Raw genomic sequence first — 26,704 nt, 5'->3', positions numbered from 1 at the left:
ATACTAGCTTCTTGAGGAGTGTAGGTACACTCTGCGCCTTGAGGGTCCTTGCCCCTTGCCGAGAGGGAAGAAGGATGGACGATTGACTACTGATCCAGAATTCTGGCGACTAGCTAGGAAATCGACTCTCATTCCATTTCTCCTACGTGATCTACATGACGCTGCTTATTCTCGCACCCCAGTCTTCTTATTTGTGTGGTCGTCACACACTCTTTCTCTCCTCTTCCCCCTACTCTTTTCCTCTAAACAGACCGTTTGTCTCTCAGCGGTAGCAGCTTCAGAGCCGCAGAAGCATGATTCCTAGTAAGATAGAAAATCGATGCAGCGAATCGTCCATCTCCGGATGCTTGTGTCTTCTATCAAGCTCCACTGCTGAACTTCTTACCACACATAACCTCGTTGCTTGCGAGCGACAAAGAAAGCTTGCTTCACGGCATCAATCAGAATACCATACAAACCTATGCATGCAGATTCTGCACATATACATATATGTATATATATGTGAAGGGAGTAGTGATGCTCTGACGTATGGACGCGTGGTTCAAGTTTAGCTCTCTGTTTCTCGAGGGATGCCTTTACACTGGAAGTGTGAAGATGCCTACCCGACATGCCTATCAATCATGAGAGTTTAATTTTAGGAGACCATTATGAGAATATAAAATTTAACTTCACTTGAAGAATCTATCTTTCTAAAAAATAGCTCGAATTCCCCGGTTATCAGTAGAGACGAACCTTTTTATGAGAAGTCTGATTGAGTTGCTGGAGTGTCTCTACACCTTACGACTTCTTTAAAACGCATTCAGACAAAAGGCATATCAGCTCCGGAAGAGATGCAACTGCATTGAGAAGCGTTGTCTTTGACAAAAAAACAATATGTACACCACGTAGGTGTACATACACCTCAACAGGACATGCATTACTTTCCAGATCTCCCCACCACACGTATGTTGGGACTGGAAACCACGACGAGATCTTTCTTTCTTTCTTGGCTTTTCTTCTTTCAAGAACAGACAAGACATTTAGCACGGAGACACTTCATTCAAGAATGACCACCGAGTTGTCTATGTGTTTTCTCGAGAAAGAGAGACGGTATACAGAAAACCCTTTCGTTGTCTATGGATGTTTGTCAGTAGTCACGAAAGGAAGGAACCAGAAGATAAGAAAGAAAGAAAGAAGGGAGAAGAGTTTCTTTCTCTTGCTTATTCAAGTAGATTCCTTCGAGCTGCTCTTTCTCTTGCTTCTTGTAGTGCAGCGCGCGCTCGCGCTTGTAGATCCGTATAGAAATCGTCTTGTCGTCTTTCCTGTCCTTGTTCTCCTTCTTCTTCTCCCCCTCCTGCATGCGTCATCGCGGTCACCTGTGAGGGCTGGATGTTCGGATTGAAGAGACCCGGGAGATGATTCTGCGGAGGTACCAGCGGAGGAGGCCTAATAAGAAGAAGGTCTGCAGAAACTGAACTTTTTGTTTCTTCTCTTGAATGAATAGGAATATCATGATGAGACAATGAAGACGAAGATACATGTAGAGAGGTGGAATGGTTGTAAGATGATGTGGTCTCCTGTTCTCTCCTTCTCACAGGCTCTCCTCCTCTCTGTATATTCATCACATCGTGACTGCGTGTGCCACCTGAAATAGACGTATGGTTCTGCATAGGAAGATAAGAAGAAGAAGAGGAAGAGAAGGAAGCCATTGCTGAGAAGGAGGACGAAGAGAAAGGATGAATAAGAGGATTCGATACTCCTTCTTGTTGCCGGTAGGTATCTGCTAAGGAACTTTGGTAAAGATGAGGGGGGTTCCTTCCGAATAGTTCCTCTGGCTGTTGTCTCATCTTCATCATGCTCTGGTAGAGGTCCCTTTCTTCTTTGCCTTTTGCTTCTTCTTCTTCAGGTGAAGCATGCCAACTTGTCTGCTGATAGAAAACCGGCGGAGGGTTTGGTGGATGAGTTAAGACTGCTTCCCGAGATGACGAAGACGACAAAGACGGTTCAAGAGACGAAGCATTCTGGAGAAGAAATGTAGGAGAAGGTAAAGGTGGTTTGACTATCTGAGGTGATGAAGGGGGGGGGAGAACAGAAGAAGAAGACGGAGACGGGACAGGATAGCTATGTTGTTCTCTTCGTTCAAAAGAGCTTAAACGATCGTTCTTTTCACCGCTTGAAGAGTGAAGAGAAGAGAGACCATAATGATTGTCAATCTGATAGAAAGAAGAATTGCTTTGCTGTGATATTTCTGTCCTCGTTCTTCCCCTCATTTCTCCTCTCCTTATTCTCTCATCTTCTTCCGTTCTACCTTGCCCTTGCTGTAGAAGTTCCTCCTCCTGTTGCTGCCGCTCCAATAAGAAAGACTGATCAATCGAATAGGAGCAGAAGACTTCTTCCTGTCTTTTCTGCGCCTCATCTGCGTCTTCATCTCGAGGAGAACTATCTTCATCATCTAAACGAAAGATCTCTGGCCCCTCTCCTCCTCCTCCTCTTCCTCTTTGTCCTTCACCTCGTTTCTTCCTTCCCTCTTGATGTCGTGGTGTAGATACACGGGGAAGTCTCTTCGACGACACAAACGAAGAAGAGGAAGACGACAGCTCTTCAGGAAATACACGAGCAGATGCAGAAGCGAACTCTATTTCTCCAGTCTTCTCTTCATGCCTAAAGCTTTCCATTAGAGAGGTTGGCCGACGAGGAGTTTGAACGTGTTGGAGCTTAGGAGTTGAGGAACGTGGCGGAGTCGATCCAGAGGAAGAACTGTTCTGTCTGTATTTAATCATATCATTACTCTTATTATTGTAGATGCCATGACGAGGGGTTTGAGGGAGAAGAGAAGCTGCTTTAGCTGCCAGTTCTGACGGCCCTCTTGAAGGGACAATCGAAGGAAGCAGGGAAGTAAAGTTGCCTTGTGTCGATGAAGAAGATCGTGGAGAAGCAGTACTAGTAACAAGAGGTGTAGGAGGGGGGAGAGAAGGAGGAGAAGAAGAAAGGTTTCTGGGAGAACGCGATGAAGGTCCCAAGGATGGCGTCGGTGGAGGTGAGAGCTCGGAGTTCTTCTTGCGTGAGGAGGAAGAACGAGAGAAAAAGGAGTTGAAGTTAAATCTAAAGAACAAATTGTAGGCGGACAGAAAGAGAGCACGCTCTTTCATGAATAGGTACGTACACGGTAGAGCATGTGAAGAAAAGTCCCTCCTCTCATTTGAACGAGCTTCTTTCTCTCTCTTTCTCTCCTTTCAGCCTCCATCGCTACAAAGAGATGTACTCCAGGAGATCTCATATACCAGATATCCTTCACGTAAGGCAGGGGGCAGAACGCTATCATGATCGCCACTAACACAAGACTATCGCGGCGGAATACAGACTCTCCCCAGACATATTGACTTGCCTATACACACCAGTTCTACGCGTACATGTAAAAGAATACGACCATCTCTACGTAAATAGATAGACAGATATATACAGTAAAGATAGGTAATTAAAGATAGAGTAAAGACAGATAGATAAAGATAGACAGATAAAGAGAGATAGAGTAAAGATAGATAGATAGAGTAAAGATAGGTAGATAGAGGAACGACAGATAGATAAAGGTAGATAGATAGATAAAGGTAGATAGATAGAGTAAAGATAAATAGATAGATATAGTACGTATGATGTATATCTATAGTTACGCTTCGGGGGTTATTCGAAAGAAAAGGTTCAGAAGAAGAAGAACTGAGTTTCTTACTCAGTCATAAGGAGATCCAGTTGGGCATGCAAAGGGTTTTGACGAAGCGCTTCGAGTTCTCCAGCGAAAACACAAAGATGTCGATCTAACTCATCTCTACAGACACAGAGAAACACCAAAGCAGAGAAGTAGGCGTGAACGAGAAGAGGAAGAAGGAGAAGAAGCCAAAGAGAAAGAAGAAGAAATAGAAAAGGAGAGGAAACAAGACTTCTGTCTACGACCCCTCTTATTCATTATTTTCCAAGCTTTCTGACACTTTCTCTTTCTCATCCCTTTACCTCTTCCCTCACCTCTACCTGTTTCTTTTCTCATTCTCGGCCATCTGCGTTTCTACGGAGGAACCTCTCATTCATCGCCCTNNAGGGCGATGAATGAGAGGTTCCTACTAATCTATTTATCTATCTATCGATTATTAATCTATCTATCTATCTATCTGTATTCTGTCCATATGATGTACAGTGGTAGGAAGCATTACACGCGACACGCTCGCATACATCTGAAGGAGAGGAGAAGCTTAGAGACACAAAAAGGAAGGAAGAAGTATGCCGAGTCGAGAATATGTGAAAGAGATGAAGGCGACGATGCGGATATATACAAGATGGAGAAGATCAAAAAGAATGACAACTGAATACGGGGCTTGAAAGAATAGAAGGGCAGGCTATACTTGAAGAAGAAAGAATGTGTAGATGCAAAGACGTAAACTAGAACGAGGAGAAGAAATTCTGTATTTGCAGTGAGTTCTCCCCCGAGTGAAAGAGAAGCAGTGCAGCTAGCGTCAGAGGGAGACAGCAATCGCAGGTAGTGGAAATGCTGGGATTCTTGCAGCGGGAGGTGTAGGGGTTTCTGTGAAAGAACGAGTGAGATCTACTTGAGGAGACAACAGGTCTCCATCCTGCTTATCGTTTTCACCTTCTTCTTCTTCGTCTCTCTTCTTTCTGTCCGTTACAACAATCTGTAGATTATGTTTCATTCTCTCTTCTCTTTCACTCTTTCTTTCTTCCTCACGCAAGAAATGCCTTCATAGTCTGGCTTCATAGGATTCTTCTTCGTTTTTACCTGATGGCGTGAAGCTTCACTCTTAAGACTGCCCACTCTTGAGGACTTAAGGGAGATGAAGATGAGGCTGAAGCTTCGACAGCTCCTAGGCAAGATGACGAGGGAGAGAGCAGTGCCTGCATGCATGCGTGGCCATTGAAGAGACAGAGAAGACAGCAGGAGAAGTAGAACAAGAAAAGAGAGACGAGGCCATGTCATCAACCATGTGTTGACCGAGTCTCATAGATAGATAGATAGATTAAAGATAGATAGATTAAAGATAGATAGACTCCCCCCATCCCAGGACTTCATTCCTTCCATACCTGAGAGAGGTCTAGGGTGGGCGTCCTCGACATATCTCGATTGAATCGAGGGCTTATAGACGAGGATTTTTTACTTGAGGAGTATGAAAGCTGTTTGGATTGTTGAGAACGGAGATGATGGATGGCTATTAAAGACGTTGTAGTTGTACTTCGATATCTCTCTAGGAGATTCGTGAAAACTTCGATGAACTTTCTTATGCAATCTAGCGCATGCAGAAGAGGTCGTAGAAGAGAAGAAAGTCTTAGCCAGCACTTCCTAAGAAAAAGAAGGAAAGAACAAGAAGAAACCGTGAGATGTTAAGGTAGCTTTCTATGAGAGCGTAGTCAAGGTAGATTTCTATGAAGAGCTCGGATACAGTCAGTTCGCGAGTTGAGAGAGATATACAAAATGTAAATGGAGGAGAAGAAAAGGAGAGAAAGAGGAAATCTCTTTAAATGCATCTACATTATGTATACATATCTACACGTGTATACGGGTATGTATGCATGCAAGTATGATATGCAGAGAAAGGACGTGTAGCATCCGGGCTCTTTCGGAGAGCCAAGCAAGACTTAGCACCTAGCAGAGGGATTTCGCTCACTCAGCCACCCCGATGGAATCTCTTATTGAGTGAACGGCAACGCCGATGATGACTGTAGTGCACGCGTACGTTGGATACACACATATATGCTGTACAGTATTTTACGCCAATTCAAGATATACAATACATACCCTGTATATAATAAAGATGAACGACTGAGGCGAATACGCATGCCGTGCCTCATAACAGATAGATAGATAGATTAAAGATAGATAGATAGATTAAAGATAGATAGATAGATAGATTAGAGATAGATAGATAGATATAGTTGGCTGCATATGTGAGCACTCCTTATGCCACTCGAGTACATACAGATGAATCCAGTACGTGATTCTTGAAGGAAAGACAGCCTTGTAAACAAGTGAGAATACTTAATTATCTCACTCAATCATTCCCGTTGTCGTGTGCCTATCAGAAGACGAAGGCAAGCAGAAGAAAACAAGATCAAATAGAGAAAGAAAAAGACAGGTGCTACACTTGTATCCTGTATGAGGGGACTGTAGAGAAAAGTTAAGGGGGCTTACGAAGCAAGGTGAAGAAGAAAGGATTCATGTGCCATCTTAACTCTCTCGAAATCTCCGCTCTTTCTCACAACTTCTTGGAGTTGATGAAACGCTGGCTAGTGAGAGTAGGTAGAAGTAGGATCCGACCGAGCGTACGTAGACAAGAAGGGAGGAAGAAAGAAGGCAGCACACACATAACCCACCACGAACAAGAAGCAAACAGGGCATTATGCCTGTCTTCCACAAAGAGATACACCATGTAGGCGTGAAGTATCATGATTGAATGCATGCAAAACGAGTAGAGACATAAAGAAAAGAAGAAAGATATATATATATATATACCTGAGAGACAGCGAGAAGAAAAGTACAAAGTGCCCTGCCTATCTATAAACGACAGTCTAGCGCTATCAAAAACTTCACACTGTCCCCTTTGCTCTAAGTGAGAGTGCTCACTGGATATAGATCTACTGTACTGATAGTCTGTCGAGATACTACGTTCCTAGAGTTGAGGTGTGCACTTGACTGTCCTTTCTTCTACTCTCCTAATCAGGGATACTGTCTTGGACTGTATATGGGAAGCGCGGGTACAACCCCATGGATGGCAGAACATCGTAGATTTGAAAAGTATGGAGACAATTGAGATCTGAGCGCATCAGCTTGGCATGTCTTTCAGTACCCATACAAACGTATAGGTAAGAGCTCAGACGTTCTTCGATTGCATCGGGAAGTTCTCTATGATAGCAGCTGAACAGCATGATATGGGAAAGGCATAAACTCTTCCACCTTCATCAAACCGCTTGTTCTCTATCCGTCCTCCTTTCTTGCACAAGTAGGCGAGACCGTTACCTGTCGGGCACATACAAAAACTGATATACACATATGCAAATAGAGCGGTACACATCTATCTATCTATATGTGTATATGGTAGGTATCTACACCCTTGTCTACCCTCTAGGGAGTCTCAGGTCTTCCCCTAGCTTCCTCCCTTGTGTGTTCCGTCGTTTCTCCTTACCTCGATGACAGCACTGAGAAGATGATGGAGGATTCTCCCTACAGCAAACTGCATGCGGGCTCGTAAGATCCACAGCTCTTCTCCCGCCCAGCATTGAGCTTCTTCTTCATCTTCTCGTTTCTTTCTCTCTATCTCTTCTTTCTCACTCTCTCTGTTGATATCCCTCGACTCTTGCGAGCAACGGGGAGGGGTGCGAGATCTCCCTCGAAATCGAGGTGTAGGAAGCCTTCTCCGTACCGTTGAATTCTTTAGATACGAAGCTCGTCTGCAGTACAACATCCAGAGAAACACACGAGGCAACTTCTCCCACTGCTATCTATACGCTAGACTTCCATCGAACACAAACAGCGACTTCTCAGTATGGGTATACAAGTAGTATACGTAGAGACATCGCATACATACGACTACCCAAACTTGGCGTCTATATATAGAGTTGCTGCGGCACACCTGTCCCTAGTTAGAAAGATGAATCTCTCTAGGTAGTATCGTCCATACCTTGATGATCTCTCTGTATGTACAAGAGAAGAACCTTCTTAAACATCATCACCATCATATAACTGAAGACATCAACTGAGCGATGTATGAGAACGTTCTTCCTTCCCTTCTGGTGTCTAGGTATACCTAAGATATACATATAGATCTATTTCTCTGTTTTGAACCTGAGATTTACACAGAGGTATACTTCTCTGTTTTGTTTTCAGTTCTTTTCATTCACCTGTATATGTTGGGCTCTCTACATGGACTAGTACAAGTATCTTTCGACGGCTGTATAGAAGAGAGGACGTGGAGAAGAAATAAACTGTGGATAGGGAGATACACTAGTGAGTCTTTCTTCGTAAGAGACGAAGAAAAGATCGTCTCACCTTTTACAAACGAAGATGGCATCAAGCCATAATCTCTGCAACTCGAAATAACAATGCCTGCATGCATGCATGCGGAACACAAGCAAAAAGGGTCAAGGGATGCTAAGAGAGAAACTCTCTACACGAAAAAGAAAAGCCTTGACTACCTAAGAAAAGCTGGAGAATCACAAGCAGAAGCACCATATTACCTGCCTTGTATTTGCTAGAAAACATGAAGAGTCGAGATACATACCTAGGCGTTCAATAGAACGCACCCTTGGTTCCGCTTAATCTCATCTCTTCCTACATACATCTATCGCCTCTACCAAAGAGTTCTACTGTTGGTGTATCTCAACTACCTCTTCCTTTTCTTTTTCTTCCTCTTCTCAATCTTTCCTCATCCATCTATACAGATATAAGAGAGGAGACATGGTGCCGGACAGACACGCCCATGCCAGCCGTCAAAACGACTCAGCCAAAATTCCTTCATCTTCACCCGGTCGCATCATATCTCAGTCTACCTACATATACACAGTGAGAACGAGAGAGAGAGAGACAGGTACGTACATATGTATACATACAAACCCTACCTTATATATATATGTATATGAATATTAGCTATCTATTTCTCTCCTTGTGCAGATATATATATATATACATATATGCACGAGTATAGTGATGGGAGTAGCTTATGATGATGAGCGAACTGGTGCGAAGTAGGGAGAGCAGGGATAGGTACGTATCCGCTTGAATTGTCCTCACTTCATTTGAAAGAGAAGATGAAAGATAGCATTGTAGCAATCGATATTCCTCGAAGAGATTAAGAGAGGTAAAGGCCATACAGGAGAGAAGACAAGCTGAACTCTTCTCCAGAGTTCTTGCTGTTTTAGAAGAAGTCCTCCTCTCCTCAATTCTTCTTCTTGAACCTGAAGAAGAAGATGACTGTTCCCTTCTTCTTCTCTCAGGTCTCTTCTTCCTAGTGACAATTCCTCTTCATCTCCCATTCCAGAAGAGAGAAAGTCTTCTTTTTCTTCATGAAATAAAGATCCACCTTCTCGCTTTTTAGTAAGGAAAGAAGTAGAAGTCGGGGGAGGCTGTAAAGGTGTAGGGTATGACTGGTGTATCCATTCTTGTATTTGAATGACACTTGAGAAGAGAGAGAAAAGCATGGATTCGCATGCATGAAGGAAAGAACAGATATGAGTCAGAAATGACGTATACTGACTATTTATGAAGGAGAAAGGATAAAAAAGGAGAAGAAAGGAAGAAAGATCAAGAGAGGTTTGAAGAACAACAAGAGGATGGTTCGTTCATGAGTCAAGAGAAGAGTCATTTCAACAAGCCAGAAGAGACGAAAAACGGCTTTACACACGTAAGCACGAGAGACATAATAAGAAGGGGATAGAAGGCGAGAGAAAGGTAGGTCTTCTTTACAGAATCGCTTTCACTCCATACATATCTGTTTGTCATCCTTGCTTTCTCTTAAGATACACGAGTGAAGTCAGTTTGGATTATACACATTAGCATCCCCAGGAAGATAAAATAAACAACGAAGAAACTACCATGAACATAGCGTAGCCCTTACTACCGAGAAAGCGAAGGAGAGAGAGAAGAAGAAAGAAGACTGATTTCTCTCACACGGTGTCGTAAGGATACACACCTCTCTCTTCACCTGTGTCTGTGTGAAGGACAGCAGCAGCAGCAGCACCACTCAAATACCCCTACGTCTAAGCAAACGAACTCCCTTCCACAAACCCACAATTCTAGACTCGAGACATACACATATATAGATACATCGAGATAGATAGATAGATACGTAGTTAGATATACACATAGATTCATACTACATCCATTTTCATGAATGTCTCATTGCATGTGAAACGTGTTTCGCTTAGCTACACACGATATCTCTTCCGTGGGACAACAGATCAAAAACAGTCGAAGCAAGACAGTGAGTGCAAGCCTAGATAGATAGATAGATTAAAGATAGATTGGATACAGATAGATCTACAGATGTATATGCATACACGCGTACATATATATGGGTTTGACTAGGACAGATGGCAAGATAAGACTAGGAGGCTCTGTATTACAACCGTACGAGAAAGAGAAGAATCGATAGAGGTCTCAGACAGGAGAGAGGGAGAGAGACAAACAGGGAAGAGGCTTTGAGAACCTAAAGATTTGGACTTCTCCCTTCCTGTGGGAACAGCTGTTCATGAGTGTAGGTTGCTTCTATACCTGTCCGATGATTTGCACATCTTAACAAGATGATATTCATGAAAGAAAAATTGGCGTCTCCTCTCTTCTTCTTCTTCGTGACCTTCTCCATATCCTTCTCTTCTTGTACTACTATTCAACTTCTTCCCTTCAGCTCCAGCATCATTTTTACCACAGCAGCAGCAGCAGCAAAGACAAAAACTTCCTTCACCTGTCGGAGTACAAGAAGGAGAAGGAGAGAAACCCTCATGAAGAAAATGAGCCAAAACAAAGAGAGACAGAAAAAAGCATAACAAACCGAACGCAGTCTTTCCACACCACCACAAGGTTCTTCATCTTCTCAGAACGAAGGTGTGTGACGTAGATATAGATATATATATATACTTTTATATGTACATCTGTATCTAGACAGATGAAGCAAAGTTGAAAAGAGAGAGAGAAGCGAATGTGAGCGTACAGATCGTACCGTGTTCGTTTGCTGCGTTTCCTCTCCCTCGGAGAGTCTGATGCCACCTAGACATGTCGAGTGAGAGACTCCCTGCGTATTGTGTCGAGGACAAAGATGAAGAGGCGGGAATAGGAGAGGACAGCCGATGGTGATGGCAATGAAAGAGAGGTAAAGAGAAAAGTCTGAGCGAACAAAGAGAGGAAAAACAACAACCGATCTCTACTAGAAGAGAAGGTGAGTGTGTAGATGAGTTGGGGGGGTGAAGAGCAAGAAGGCAAAAGAGCTAAGAGAAAGGACAAGACAGTGTAGGTGATGAAGAAGGATGATAAAGAAAAGGTGAAAGAGCTAAGAAGAAAAGGGAAAAAGAATGATACCTGGGAGAGAAACAGAAGATACACTGGAGGAGAGGTATAGATCTTATCAGAATATGAAAGAGAAGAAGCAAGGCATGGACCACTTCGATGAGCGTGTAAGAAACAGAGGGTCGACTATTGTCCCAATATCGTCAGTACCGTTCAAACAGGCGAACAGAGACAGAAAGAGAGAGAAAGGTAGACTGATAGAGATGGGGACAGACAGTATCTATTTATTGACCTTATCAGGGGAGCATGAAAACAACACAGGGTGTCTGTGTGTACACCTTCCTACAGACATATAGGCGATCGAAAGGTACTTAGATAGATAGATAGATACACATGAAAACGACACCTGCTCTACGAACTTCATGTGCCAAACATCTCCGCCTTGTACACATTCAGAAAACACACAGAAGGCGACAGAGATGATTAGCCTTCTTTCTTCAAGCAGTTAGAAATTTGGTGGGTTGTACCCCAGCTCACTGGCGATCCGATTTCCGACTAAGCACGCCGAAAAGCAGCGAGAAAGAAGAGAGAGAGATATGTGGAAAAAGAAGGAGAAAGAGATCTATGGCGTTGTGTAGGAGACAGAGCGGCATTTCAAGAAGGCACGTTCCAATGAAACACCTCTCAAGAATTGAAGGAAGAAAAGGAACAGAAGAAGGAAGAGGACTGCTGTCAGCACGCATACCCAATATATGCAGCCCCCTGTTCCATCGTGAGTGCATGCAAGAGCTGAAGAAGAAAAACATACATAGACAAAGAAAAAGGGGACAAAACGTAAAAGAAGTCTCTACAAAGAAGAAAACAGAGATATATATATATGCCATCGCATGCATCAAACCTAAGGATAAGAGAGAACGAATGTCTCTCTCTCTTTCTTTATGAAGACATGTCGCAAAAACGAAGAGGCAGCACTGATACACGACCCTTTGTCTACTCAAGTACTTTACTGACTACTCTCCTTCTATTGTCCGACACAGTACTGATATTCTCCCAGTTGCCTAGCTGCATGCCTCCATCCTCAATGATCGTGGGACCAACGTGTCCATACGAATATCTTTACAACATATGTATCATAAATGCATGCACGCTCGTATACTTAGACAACATGTCAGCACCCCTACACGGGAGGAGAGAAAACGGGCGTGCTGAAAGAAAGAAAAAACGAAAGCTAGAGAATCACGACATGCATAAAGATGACAGCAATAACTAATGTGAAAGAAAGCCTAGAAGAACCACACACTCTGCAGGACTTCCTGAACTTGAAATGCCACGTCCTCTGCACCTGTAGGAGCGAAGTGTCTACTAAACACTGGGACAGAGTGGTATTCAGTCGAGTTGCTTGCTAGAAGAAACATACAGATGGGTATTTCTTCTGTCTGGTGTCTATACAGAGAAGGTAGACATACATCAAAGCCAAGAACACGGAGAAGAGAGGCCGTAGAGGAGAACGGAGATTGACGGAGGGAAGGCTGAAAACGAGAGGTCGGCTTGGAGTAGTGATTCTTTATCTTATCTTCTTGAACAACGACATCATCGGAGTTTTGATATTGAAGATCGACACGAAGTTCTTGTCTCTCTGGTAAGTATCGAATCCTAGGACAAGAGAGAGCGCACACAATCTTTGCTTTGCCTCGTAGTGATAAGACTGAATGAAGAAGTAGTCACGCAGTCCGTCCCATGGGTAGAGAGAAAGATTAGCTTCCTATCCGTCCTTGGCGAGAGCTGTCTTATCGACTTGCCTGGATGACGGACGATGTATCCTTCGAGATGTGGATCGATACACATACCATGGGAAGAGAGAAAATAAGACAAACCCGTAGACGTTGGCAGTAGGTACCAATCACAAAATTACCTGCACCTATCCGTTCGGGATGTCTTCTCGTTCCCCGACGAGTCCCTCATGGCCGTATAGTTTTGATCAGAACAAAGTCAGTAGGTAGACATGCAGCAATATGTGGATACGTGTGTCTTCATGCCAAACGAGAGAGTAGAAAAGAGATGGAAACGTCTTCCGTAAAAGAGAGAGAGAGAGCGACATCTTTTCAGCGGGTGAAAGAGAAGAAAAGAAAGAGTTCTTAGAGATACGATCACCTCCTTAGTTATGTGTCACCCCCGCAAACACGTCACTGGAGACCGCCATGAGGACGTTCTTCATACCCTATCACTTCACATAACTAAATCTAAAAAGGTTCGCTGTCTTTCAAAAGAAGACGACAGCTGTTGTAGAGCGATTCTCGTGAAGAAAGCAACCCATGGAAAGGATCTCTGCAACACGCAGATAGGCGAGAAGATGCATAAGAAGAACCGCATACGAGGGAGAGATCTCTGACGCAATGTGTAGCAGGAGGAAAGTAAGATTATTCAGGTGGAGATACCAAGGCGAAACCAGTAAACAAGGAAGACATACGTGAGAGTGAAAGTTTCGTCATCAAGATCTTCGCATGTGGGAAGGGTCCACTGTTTATATCCTCGATTCACCAGTATGGCTTGGGGTGTACATACACCACCCCCGGGGAAAACGAGTCCTTGACTAGTAGGATGGAAGGATGAATTCAAGCCGGCATTCTTGCTGCCCCCTCTAGACGTTGTTTGTGAAGAAGAAATAGGCTGGCGAACAGAAGAAGAAAGTGGCCGCTGCATATGAAGAGTATCTTGTGCGGATGAGGAGAATGGAGAAAAGAGTGTGAAAGGAGAAGCAAGAGACGAGATACTGTCAAGAGATTGGCTCTGATCCAAGCCTGACGGCATCGCTTTTCTTCCTATAAAGAGAAATCGACAAGACACACAGGACAGAAAGATGCTTCCACGCACGCTAAAGAGATGTTCGACACAAAGCCGACAGCGAATAGCTTCGCATGTATCTAGTACGTGTCTATACATAGGTATGCGCTGATTCCTGTACTGATATATATACACCTGAATACATTTCTCTCTGTATATAAATATATTTATGTATCTATCTTGGTACCCAGGCGCTCACGTACAGGCGGATGTAATTAACATGGAGACGGGTATATCCCTGACACATACTCCATTACATCCACACAGGAGCACTGGATATACATGAGGAAAGACCCTTATGAGCCGTCGAATTAGATGGGCCAAGTTTACGTGACTATACAGACAAGCAGCATACACCTCCTTTTACTTTCCTTTTCTTCTTCTCGCTCTTCCGCGTCGCTCGGTCTCTTTCTACCTCTCGGCGCCCCCAGCCTTTACCTCTCATAGAGCGAGCCTTCTTACCTACAAGAAGAGAAGCTTCAGCTACAATAACTGTCTCCTCATCAAACGATAGAGATTCATCGTCGTCATCATCATCATCCCTGTCAGGCCGCTCTGCTTCTTCTTCGTCTCGCGTGTCATCCTGACTTCTCCTCTCCTTCCTTGAGAGCATCGATTGTTTCTCAAACTGATGCCGACTACGTTCGAGAGCTTGAAATTGTCTCTTTGAGTATCTTCCTACCCGAACTTCTACAGCCACACAGTCGCCTAATGTAAAAAAGGAAATGAAAGGGAAAGAAAGGCATACACAGCGACCCGTTGAAACAGAGTTGGAGGAGGCGAGGCAGGGAATGATAGAGACCACGGACACGGAGATAGAACGACCCCGAAGGGTTCACCGCCAGCATTTAGACAGCAGGTAGAATCACCTGTGGTCTACGCCTGTATAAGTCTGAGCATCACCCGGAGTGCGTTGACGAGAATGAAAAGAACGTCTTTCTACCATTGTGATGTATAGTGTTGACTGTGTTCTTCGTTTTCTCTCAAAAGGAAAAGAGAACGAGAGATGTTCATTCGTTCATTCAACGCTCGAGTTCGTTCAGCCCACTGCATTGCCTGTGGAGATCTGTTGAGTAGGGGGGATTGACCCTCGTGGATAAGACGGGAAAATACGGACCCTGATATAGTCCTATATATGTATGGCCATACACGAATGCGTACATATTTTCATGTACGTGTATATATATAGTGTGCGCCGCGCAAGCATGGTGAAAGAGTGTCTCATCTCTCAAGGACTATGTATGGGTACATACACGTATATGTAATGGCAGAATAGAGATGTATAACGATAGGACTTCATCGGCGAAAGAGAAAGAGAGGTGGCAGTGGCACCGTAACGTACCAATACTAGGCCAATAGAGATCACAGGAGGAACTACAGCAGACGTCTTGACTTTTTCTTTCTCTTCCGCCCCCTGCGACCTTCCCGTTCTCCCTGTCCGTTGTATTCCACAGTATCCCTCTTGTAGGTTTGAAGGAAGCCGGCGGTCTACCGTTCTGAAAGACGACCGCAAGTGCTGCTCCCCAGGGAGGTCGCATGTTCTCTTTTTCTTCTTTCTGCGAATACGAGGGTGAGCTAGAATCTTCTCCTAGTGGAGATAGGACTGAAGAAGAAGAAGGAGGAGGTTGAAGTGAAAAGAGAACCGAATGCTATAAGCAAGAGGAAAAGAAGCAAAACAAAGAAACGTTTCATAAGCAAGGAGATTCGAAGAAGCGCTTTGTGAAGAGACTCTTCGACTTTGTTTATAATGTGTCTATAAAGTAGTGAAGTTGTGGAAGTCAGTATCTAGTTAGGGAGAGGCTTTTCGCCTGTTTGAAAGGAGACAAGAAGAATGAATAAAGTGTCAACGCATAGACAGCTCATGTGAAGAGGAGGGCGTGTGAGCTTCGCTCTCTAAGTAGAGAAAGACTGTTCACATCTAGACTAGTTGGTTCTCTGGGGGATAGACAAAGAAGAGAAAAGCGAACTTATGAGGAAGGCTCATACATCATCGTCTTTTCTTATATTCCCTGCTACTCCAATCTTCAGCTTGCACTTCGGTTCACAGCTATCTTTCGTCAAGAAGATTTTCTTCTTCCTTCTTACCTTGAAGCCATGAGATATGAGCTGTTTCCCTGCTACTCCAATCTTCAGCTTGCACTTCGGTTCACAGCTATCTTCCGTCAAGAAGATTTTCTTCTTCCTTCTTACCTTGAAGCCATGAGATATGAGCTGTTTCTCTGCATGCAGGCAAGCACCAAGAGGGCACTCCTCTCTTTCACCTCCTGTCGCTTGTTCTCCTTTCCCTTCTTGTCCTTCTCCAAACTTCTTTTCTTCGATCCTTCCCAACAGTAATGAGCCATCGGTCACAATTCTAGGAGAACAGGAAGAAAGAAAGAGAGAAAGACAAGAAAAGCAGAAGATACCAGACGGTAGCCTCTACTGTACCACCACGAGAATGTGAGCCTATACTGCCAAACATTACACTACTCATAGCACTGTCGTTGGTTCAAAAAGTTAGTCGCTCATGGGTAGTGCGCAGAGGAGTTCGACTAGCATGGGGACCCATGTAATTGCCAGCTTGAATACAAAAGAAGTTACCAACTGGACCACAGCTTGAAGAACTACTAAACTCTCGAATCTTTCCCCTACAGGCCTCTCCCTCCCCTCAAGCTACTCGTTACACACATCAACAGATAGATAGATTGGAGACAGATGGTTTGATAGATGAATAGACTAACGATAGATCTATATATATATTGATAGACAGATATGATGCTAGGGGTCACCCCACATTGTGTATATGCGTACGTCTATATCTCTACATCTGGTAGACGTCGGTCTTTCCCGATCGATGAAACCATTCTGCGCTTGACGTGCGGCAGTCATAGGTGAAGGCCAGAGAAGAGATTTCAGATACCCTCTTTCCTGCATGCCCCTCTTTGCTTGTTCTTACCTTGCTTGACCTCTCAAGATACACTCAGGTCGACTTATCCGTGATAAGCCACTGGCTGAGGCTGAAGACGTCGAGAGATTTCCTTCCTCATCTTCTTCTTCTTCACCTCCTCCCCCCCCTATACGACTTCTTGATCTACGGAAGAATGTTCTTCTTTCTAGCTGACAGAAATCATGAATAAGAAAACCTCTCCCTATCACGCGAATTTGAAAGGCTCTTTGAGCATCTGCGGAAGTCCATCCGAGGCGAGGTCTCGCTGATCTTTGAAGAATCAAATCGCTCATCGACATAGAAGAAGAATGGAAATCTTTTGCCTTGTTTCTTCTCCTCTCTCTCGTGTTCTTCTTCTCCTTCCTTTCAGCGTCACGCCTTCCCTCGGCTGAGGTTGACAAGCGTAGTCTGTCTCTTCGCGATGGGGGTCTTAGGGAAACCAAAGAATAGCTTCTACTCAGTCTTCCTTCTTCCTCTTCTTTCTCAAGATGGTTCTTTGAGTATCGGGCAACTACCGCTCGACTTGAAGAGGAAGAAGACGAAGGAGACAAGGAAGAAAAAGAAGAAGTGTTGACACGAGGTGAGGTACTTGTACGTTCTCGAGGATAAGACAGCTCATGCTGAGGACTCCTTCTTTCAGAGGATTCCCTTTTTTCATTTTGTGTAAGATTACGTGGAGTAAAGCCACTAGGGTGACTTCGAGAAACAGGGGGAGAAGAAGAACAACGAGGTGTAGAATATGCTGAAGTCATCATTCTTGTATTAGTTGGAGTCGGCAACCCTGCTGGTCTTATCTCCTCTACTTCGGTCTTTTCTTTTCTTTCCTCTTGTTCTTCTCTTCTTCCCCTTGTCCTGTCTTCCTCTTTTTCTTCTTCTCCTCCTTCTCTGTCTTCACCCTCTCTCACTCCGGCTTCATCTTCTTCTAGTTCTTCCTCATCATCTTCTGAGGTACTCCTACTAGTGGTCACTCCGGCCGTAGGAGAGGCAGCTGTTGATCGTGAAGACCCAGCACTATGAGGAAGGTTTTTCTCTCTAGATGAGAGAAGATGTTGAGAGATCTTTGAGCTTAAGAATGTAGGAGAAGAAGAGGAGACAGAAATCATAGCTCCATCTACTGTTGCCTTTTGAAAACTTCTTCTTAGCTGGAGTTCAAACGTCATCGTTAGGCGTGTCTGAGGTGTTGATGACGAAGGAGAAGAAAAGAAGTTAAGAGAAGATAAGAAAGACGCATGACGCCGTGTACATTTCGTCGCCGTTTCGAGAAAAAGTTGGTAGAAGTGGTCTGAAGAAAAGGCGAGGAGAAGAAGAAGAAGCAATGATTGAGAAAGAAGAAGGACGATACATGAACAACTGAAGATGATCAGGGACTCGGTTCTCTCGTTGATGCTGACCGAAGAGGGAAAGAAACCGAGAAGATTGGGCAAGACAGAGGAGAGGGATGCTTAGAGGAAAGTTTGACGGTCAAGAAAAGAAGATGTATGCAGTCACGAGAGAGAAGAAATGAGTAGAGAGAAGAACACACTCCAGAGAGAGGCTGACATAAGCGAGTAGACAGTACCCTTGTGTTGAGAAGGACTACTCTTCCGGCGGGTAGCCAGATTCATCGATACATGGCCGAAGGACATTGGTGTGTACGTGTAGAAGCGGTCATCCGTATACAGGAGAGACTGAAGAAGGCTTAGTCGCTAAACAAGTGTAGCAGTAGTCTATACGCTTCCTTGCCTCTTCAAACAACGGCCAAAACCCAGTATTTGTTTTTTCGTCTTCGTCCTTCGCCAGAGAGAGAAGACGAAAGAGAGCACGCACTTTTCTAGAAAGCGGGATGGGAAGGGCTATAATATTAGTCTTCTAAGCACACTACAACACCCTTCTTTCGGAGTGTATATACACCGCAGGAGTCCTCTCGTCACCCGCCAGCGCTGTATGGAAACTACACCACGGATAAAACAGAAGCATTACAGCGGCTTCTTTATGACTGGAGACGATTGGAATCCGCGCGGACGTAGCTTTAGAGACACGCACAAGATAGTGTGTACGCTCTAGGCGATGATGCATGCAGAAGAACCGCCAGCTGTACGTACACTCGACAGCAGCAAAGCTAACTGAGGACGCCTTCTCACCATTTCCAAGAAGGAAAAAGTCCTTCAAAAGAATCATCTGCTGTTGGAGTGCAGCCTCTTCTACGATCATCTCCCATAAAAGATTCCCAGCCTACAGGAAGCAGCCAGTCGACAACAGAACGAATACATGTATTGCAAAACCGTAGCGAGATATTATGCAACCTGTCTTAACCATGGAGAGGAGGATAGGCACAGGGCCCTGCCGCGCGACAGTGAGAACGAGCGAGGAGACAAGCCCCACACGCCAGGAGAGAAGAACGTGGTCTCTCTCTCCCTTGCTGCTAGTGAGAGACGTCCTTACCACTCGACGAAGAATCTCCAGACAGGGAAGTAGAACAGTTGCTGGGGAGCAGGGATGGCGAAAGGCCCGACGCTGAGAGACAACGCACAACAACGAAAAGAGAACGATTCTGAAAGGAAGGAAAGAAGAAAAAGCAAGATGATGCTGTAAATGACGCAAAAGACATCAACGAACGTTTGAGATGCCGTCTGTCTCCCCTCCCCGCTCAACAGCGCCGATGCCGTTACTAAGCGGCGTCGGAGAAAGGCGTGACACTTCTTCTCAGGAATGGAGTGAATTTCGACAATACGAAATACGGAAAACACAACACGGAGAAGAGACAAAGGTGCAACGTGGAAGAGTCTTTTCTTTGTAAGCACGGTAGAAAGGCAGAGGGAAGGAGCTCACACTGTCTACATGGCTGGGAGCTCGAGGAGTAGAGTGACCCTGTGTCGATGTGTATTTATAGTTCTCTGGACGCAATACATACATACATACATATTCATACATATTCATACATAATCATAGATGGTCATACCTTCCATCGACTTGTTCATCTAGGTGCATACCATTTTAGCGATAATAGGTCGAAGTTGTTGCGTGTGATGTTCCCCCCATCTTCCGCTTCTTGTTAAGACCCGCACGGTCTTGCCTACGAAGGCTGCAGTTGTAGCCGCAGTAGCAATCTCCCAGCTATTGGACGTACTGAAAGAAGAAGAGGTTAATACAGAGAGAGAACTTGAAGACAAGAGAGAAGAAGGCTTCCCTCCTACTACCAAAGGAGATGGAAATAGAGGTGCCTTTGCATGCGGAAAACAACATACAGGAAGTTTCGAGAGACTTATACTGAACATATGCTCCCACTCATAGCATAAACATTGAGGAGAGAGTGGCTGAGCGAGATCTTCATAAAGAAAGGAATTTCCTGAAGCAAAAAGAGAACTCCTCGATGAGAAAGATGCCACGGATGAAGAGGGAGGGAAGAATACAGGTGAAGCAGAAAAGGAAGTTTTATGAAAGGATACAGGCCCAGGAGAGGTTGACGAGCTAGTAGAGAGAGAAAGGTGATGCTTTTCACGATCTTCATGTCTCTTCTTTCCTCTATATTTGGGTTCGCTCTTTGCGAGAGTTGCCGTAGAGGGGCTACAGAAGAATGAAGGCCCAGGAGAAGAGTCAAAGAAACGGGAAGAAGACGAAGAAAAAGAAGAAAACGTCAGGAAAGGGCACACGCGTCGAGCTAGAAAGAATTCTCCGTAAGGATCGAGAAGCTGACCGGAGAGCAGCCACGAAGAAAGCTAAGAAGATCGAGGAAAAGTCACATAAAACACACATTAAGAAACAACAAAAAAGGCTGTACTCGGAGCGTTACTAAAACATGAAGGTGTGTATACAGTTGAGCATATATATACATGTAGAGACAGAGAGGTAAGTATAACTTTGGTCGTGGCGACGCAGGGGGGTGTGTCCTTTTCTGACGTTTCGAGAAGGAAAGGCGTATTCATGACAGCAGACACTTGGAGATGTGCGACTGGTAAGGACGTAAGTGTATGTATTAGGTAGGTGTCTCAAAAAGCCTGTCGAAGGGAAAAGAGAGGCAAACCTAGCAACAGCAATTCTACAGAACTCTATTCCCAAGATCTGCTTTCTCTCCCTCTTCTCTTTTCTCTTGTACGTTAAGAGAAAGAAAAGCATAGAGCCATGGTAGGGGAAGCAGCGGAGTAAGTTCAGACAAGGACTATGTCTTCTGTTCAGAAAAAATCTAGACATTCTTCTAAACTGACATGCGAAACAACTCAAGGTTTGGAGACGGGAGACAGGTGTATACATCTTTCGATCTCGCTGTACGCATAGATGAACGGGCAAGAAATTCAAGTTCGGAAGGAGAGCACAACAGACGTCATTCATCCTGTCCCCACTCTTCACAAAACGTTATTCCTCTATGCATGTGAAAACAAAGAATCTACTGTCTCTCTTTGTCGGCACTTCTCCAAACCATTCAGAAACCGACCTGAAATATGAAGACATGTGCACAAGCATCGACGAGCTGTCGATACACCTGCTGTACAACTGGACTTCCACTCCGAGTGCCTTCCCAGAGCATATCAAGGAGGGGTCCACAGGGCAACAAAAGTATTCTTTCTTGTCTTTGCTGACGTAAGCCATTGATGTCAGGAGCACGAGAAGAAGAAGACGAGGAAGATGCTGAGACAGATGACGATGAAGAAGAGAAGAGATCTCCCATAATAGAAGAAGATGAAAGAGAAGTATGAAGACCTGCCATCGCACGGTACTGACGATGAAAAAAAGAGAAAAGAAGGTTGAGAAACAAACACGCAGGACACACAGCAAACAAAAAGCAACCTTGAAAAGGCTGTGTGAGTGAAGCAGCTTCTGCCTCAATACTACAGACATATCTCATATACACAGATCTGCAATATATACGTATCCATCAATATATAGATATGCGTATAAACCAAGGCAGGACGCACGCATACCGATATATATATATATATGTAGTATTCGTACTGCCGTGGCTTTGGAAGGAGATGAAGAACAGAGCCCCGTGGAAGACGGAGGTGAGACGAGGGGAGAACAAACAAGAGAGCGAGGAGAAAGCGAAGAAGTGGGGAGCACGCCTAGAGCTTTTCTTCGTCTACAAGCGTGTCGCTTTCTCCAGCAAAAGGGTCAGAAGAGGCGAGGGGCACGGAAAAAGCGATTCAGAGCACCCAAGAGAGATAAGGCTTCACGTAAACAAGGAAAGTGTCTGAGGTGTGCTCTTGTCACATGAATTGTCTCTGTCGTCTTCTTCACAAGCAAAAGATAGAGAGGTCCGGAGCTTCAGCACAGTTGGCTGCCTATAGTCGCAAAACGATATACATGACGAAAAAAAATGGACACAGTCCCATGGATGTACCGGGTGCGGGCACGCTCGCTAGATAGGAGATAGATAAATAAATAAATGAATAAATAGGCCCTGCCACATGGAGTGATGCATTCGTCGTACGATGAATCTGTACATTCAACCACCCAGGTACATTTGCCATAAACATAAAAAGGCAGAAGGCGAGAAACGATTACCTTGGTGACGACTTCGTGCAAAGTCCTGAGCTTCTGCTGCTCTGCAGCGAGGAGTACATACACCGCAGTGAGGGGCAGGAGTGGTTGCTGAAGCACTTGAGCTTCAATTTCTACAACGGCCTGCAAATACTTCCGCAGCATTTCATCCATCGCCCTTGCAAGGGAAGAGACATACAAGCCCACAAACCTCGTCTTCTGATACCCTGAAAGACTCTCCGGTTCCTCCGCCAGAAACCTTCTTCTTTTCTCATCCATGTCGTCGTTTGGTATTTGCTGAGAGAACAGGGTGGAGCCAGCAGCGGTCGTGGAGGGGGGCGGTCTACAAGCAGTGAAGTCAACGGAAGAAATGAACTCTTGTACTTCTAGATAATGATATCCGGCAGCGACGATTTTATTCAAAAGATCTTTTTCTGAGGATGTGAAGAAACTTCCCAAGTCTGGATTCAGAAATAACCCTCCTTCAGCCGGTCTTTTCGAGTTTTCATCCGGAGAGTAAGAAATGCCTTCGGAATTAGGAAGCGTGTTTGACTGACGGTGTTGTGCGAGAGGAGATGATGTACGTCCGTGCTTGGAGAAAGAAGAACATGAAGAAAAAGCGAGAGAGGGAGGCGGGAGGGAAGAGATAAGCTCATCTTCAGGAGGAACGGGACGACGGTAAATGAAGACGTCTCCTGGGAACCCCGCCAACGCCATTAGCATTTCGTGCATCATTTTGCAGAAGTGGTGAGTATCTCGGACACGGACAAGACCTGAGAACAGAACCGGGGGGTTCTCAAATGGCACGGCAGTTATTGAGACCAGGAAGTCAGCCCAAGCCGGGAGAGAAAGAAGGGTCTACACAACGCTAAACAGCATCACACGACGACAGGAGGCCAGGCCTTACCATAGAACACCGGACTAGGAACACCTGGGGTATATCTTTCCCACGAGCACATAACTGACCGTATCCACGCCCGAACTCGGCTCTCCGCGGCCGGTGCATCGGCTGTAGCCAGGCTCTTGGGCTATCTGAACAGCTGGTGAAATCGACGAAGTACGGCCGTGCCGCGTTGCCGGAGCAGGCTGGGAAAGTGAACTCCCGCCATCATGGAGTGCTGATAGGAGATGACATTAGAGGTTTGGCAAAGACAGGGTCGTAGCAAGATGCAGCAAACGGCAGGTGAGTCTCCTCAGCAAAGAGCGTCACTCGAAAGTGGGAGTCCAAGCCGACAGAGAGTGAGTGTTGTACAAGGTCCGCTGTTGTCTTCCCCAGTTGTCGGAGGAGCAGTGCCCCGTCGCCAATGGCTACACAGCGGCAAAACCTAACAGTCCAGTATCTCATACCAGGGACAAACTGGGTCATCAACAAAAAGCGAAAGAAACTAGAAGGCCCTGAAAGGCCAAAACTATATTAAAAGGGAACAGGTCACCGAAGTTATGTAGGGCTCGTGTGCATGCAGCCGAGATAAGGTCTCCGCGCCAGCCCGGTAAAACAACTGCTCTGACCGCAAAGAAGTGTCAAGTACGCCCCGCCCTGGCTCGTCCTGTACCTCACACAGCAATTATGGTTGCGTCGGAAAGGCGAAGTCTCGTGCGCTCAGAAATGGTAACCCCTTCTGGGGCGGTCCGGTACTACCTGCCGTTACGACGGCTAGAGAAACGAGCTCAGGCCCACCCCCCTCGCTCTTCGAAGGGGGGTGGCCCCGAGCCTCTTGCCCTTGCACGCCTCACCATCACTGTGTTCGGCTCGTTCCGGACCCTGCACTGAACAGACACAAGGCTTGCTCGGCACGACGTTTTAGTAGCAGGCACTGTCGCGCAGATGTAAAGATCCCAGGGCTCCTAGCGTATATAGTACGTTGCGTGCACGTGAAGACACACACCGGTCACGCGTCTGTAAAGGGAGTACCCGGTGTAGGCGGGGAGTCTTTGCAGAGTCATGGGCTAGTAAACACGGCTAGTAAGGCACTAGACCCGGGGTGGCGACTGCAAGACAGTTCTCGACGCAGAGAGGCACACTCTCGAAAGCTCTTTTCACAAGGGGCACTCAGCTTCAGACTGCTTCAGGAGACTGGCTAACTCTTCTTTTACTTGTTTCACGCTGAGATGCTTCTGGTAGAGCAGAAGAGTATCTGCTTCCGTTTCATCCATTTGACGGCGAACAGCGTAAGCCTTCTCCAGTTGCTGGTCCAATGCGTCAGCGAAACTGTCGTTTCCTAGTTCTGATACAAAGTCCTTACCAAATCGAGAACACGCATGCACTCTTGCATTGCATCCATGCCAGTGCGGAACATGCCGAGTGAGCTCTCGTATTTTGTCATCAGGCTTTACAAGTAACAGCTCAGTCGCTACCACGCGGCATCACCTGAAGGAGCTAGCTCACCTCCTTTCTCTATCTTTTTGTTCTTCCAACTGCAGGCCCCACTCCCCCGCCCGCAATCGCTCGTCGACCTCCTGAATCGTCCGTCTCAGTGTGTCCTCGTCAAAGTCTGGAGGATGGCTTTCCGCTGATGCGCGCCACGAGCTCAGCAATCTTTGCATCGTTGTTTGGGATCCGGGGCTGTTCCGAAGAGCTTCAGCTTTCCTCTTTAGACCTCCAGTAGAGACTGTAGAGCGTCTTTGGCGCGTCTAGTCTTGGCAAAACGAGTCCCACTTACGTGGACTGTCCGGATCGCATCTTTCCGGACACAGGAGCTGGCGGGGCCTACGCAACCTTGTTGGTGTGTCGTGTCCGTGTGCCTCCAATGGCCCAGAAGACGGCCTATCCGAAGGAGTAGAAGCGGTGAAAGGGGATGGGGCCGAAAACCCTTTCACTAACGTTCGGGTTGTTTCGCGTGCCGGACCCGAGACTGTTGACTCGACTTCGTTTGCTTCATCGGGATGGATATCAGGTAGACTGCAGGAATGCCGTCGTCGAAATGTGCTAGCGCGCCCGCCGTGCCGGTACCCTAGAGTTCCTACCTGAGTTGATCTTGCGCCGGTGCGGCATCCTCTACAGAGGTAGCTTCTGTCAGGGGGGATCCGGTATTCCCCCTTACCGAACTGTCATAATCTGACAGAGTAGCTGCATGCGCTTCAGCCCCAGTAGCAACTGGCACGAAGGCGGTAATCCCAGTCATTGGGGATTCCCTCGTGTATGCCGCCGCATGCGCTGGCACACGTTCTGGGTCAGAGGACTCAGCGTATGGCTTGAGCTCAGCAACCTCCATTCCGCCCGTACCCGACACCAGACATATTCGCGGGGGCGTCAGCTGTGGTGGGAAGGCAGTCTCAGAAAGGCAATCGGGAAGCTAGGACATACACTGGACATTCACCTGTACATACACCGAGGGTCGAGGGGGAGACGGTGACTGGCAAACTGTAAAGTGGGTCTCAGATATTTTTTCGCTGCACTCCGCTTGAGCGTTCACGTAGCGGCCTTTAGCAAACCCTGCGCCCGTCTGAAAGATGCCTGGAGTTGTCATTGGGGGCCAGTTAGTGACATCCCGGGAGACAGGTGCTCAGCTCAGGTCGGCACACGATCTGTTCTCCAAACCACTGGGCTCACAACGACTTCGGTGAAGCGGCGTTGTGCACTCCGATCTCTAAAAACGGAGCCGGTGTTTCTTCACTTATCCCCGAAGAGGCCACTTATCTGATTTCTCTCACTACAGTCCACGACCACGAACGCGAAGCAAACTAAGAGCCCCCGCACATTAGCCAAGTTTCTCACGCGTCACAGTGCCGCGGCGGGGTGTGCCACGCCCCCTCTGCTTGCCTTCGAAGATGCTACTTTGTCCGGAACACAGCCGTACAGTGTGTAATAGAATGCAGAGTGTCCGACTCCTTCGGTTCTGCTCATCTGCACACCTTGAGCGTTCCCACTGCGTGTGAACTGAGAAAGCGGACAAGTATTCGAGACAAAGAGGAGCTTGGCGGAATACCCGCTTAGCACTCGGTTAGATTACCAGCCACTGAACACCTCCTGCTTGGACTGGTCAGCACGGCACAGTCCCAAGTTTTTCTTCAGCCTGTTGTTGGCCACACCAAAAACTCGGCACGATCACGAACCTTCCTTCGCTTGCTAACAGGAACACCGGAACAGGGCTGAGAGCGCTCTGAAGCGTACGCGCTCTCCTTCCAGGTTCTGCAGTAGAGTTCTCAAAAGAAATTGTCCATTGGGGACACTGGTCGGAACTCGTCCAAGGCAGTCCAGCCCTCCGCAGTAGCAGAAGGCCTACGGCACGGCTGCGAGAAGATACCGGTGCCTGGCTGTCCGGCTGGATCTCAACGTTCGCAGGCTTCTCAACTCTGTCAAGGCAGGTCTGATGCACCGCACGCAGTGGTGAGTAGTACCAAGGGCACCACGGGGGCAGGTGTGTAGCAGGGCGGACGCTCAACATGCCTAGTTCCATTTCAGTCTAGGTAATAAGGGGCGCGCAATCCAGCCCCCCCCCCTCCCCCCGATCCCCGTCTTAGGTTCTGCTCTCCTTGGGAAGCTACAGGCGGCACAAGGAAAAGCAACAGCGTGA

The 26,704-nt window shown here is 46.2% G+C and overlaps 1 protein-coding gene across 1 annotated transcript; it reads right to left on the bottom strand.

Annotated features, from left to right (window-relative positions):
• Positions 1-744: 744 nt before the first annotated feature.
• Positions 745-23,787, bottom strand: CSUI_002460 (spc97 spc98 family protein). The gene is made up of 22 exons (XM_068062661.1): positions 22,215-23,787; positions 21,145-21,426; positions 19,706-20,431; positions 19,158-19,229; positions 18,818-18,947; positions 16,746-18,018; positions 15,896-16,163; positions 15,153-15,459; positions 14,249-14,518; positions 13,437-13,788; positions 12,436-12,622; positions 11,715-11,758; positions 10,686-10,849; positions 10,241-10,430; positions 8,762-9,223; positions 8,021-8,077; positions 7,158-7,422; positions 6,167-6,261; positions 5,062-5,317; positions 4,760-4,875; positions 3,704-3,799; positions 745-3,081 (listed from the first exon to the last, which is right to left on the bottom strand). The coding sequence occupies exons 1-22, from the start codon at positions 22,923-22,925 to the stop codon at positions 1,200-1,202; spliced, it is 8,205 nt and encodes a 2,734-aa protein (XP_067925361.1). The 5' UTR covers positions 22,926-23,787; the 3' UTR covers positions 745-1,199.
• Between the last annotated feature and the right edge of the window lie 2,917 nt (positions 23,788-26,704).

This window comes from Cystoisospora suis, assembly GCF_002600585.1.
Source record: "Cystoisospora suis strain Wien I chromosome Unknown contig_1038, whole genome shotgun sequence".
NCBI classification, from domain to species: domain Eukaryota; phylum Apicomplexa; class Conoidasida; order Eucoccidiorida; family Sarcocystidae; genus Cystoisospora; species Cystoisospora suis.
This window is presented reverse-complemented; position numbering and strand designations above follow the sequence as displayed.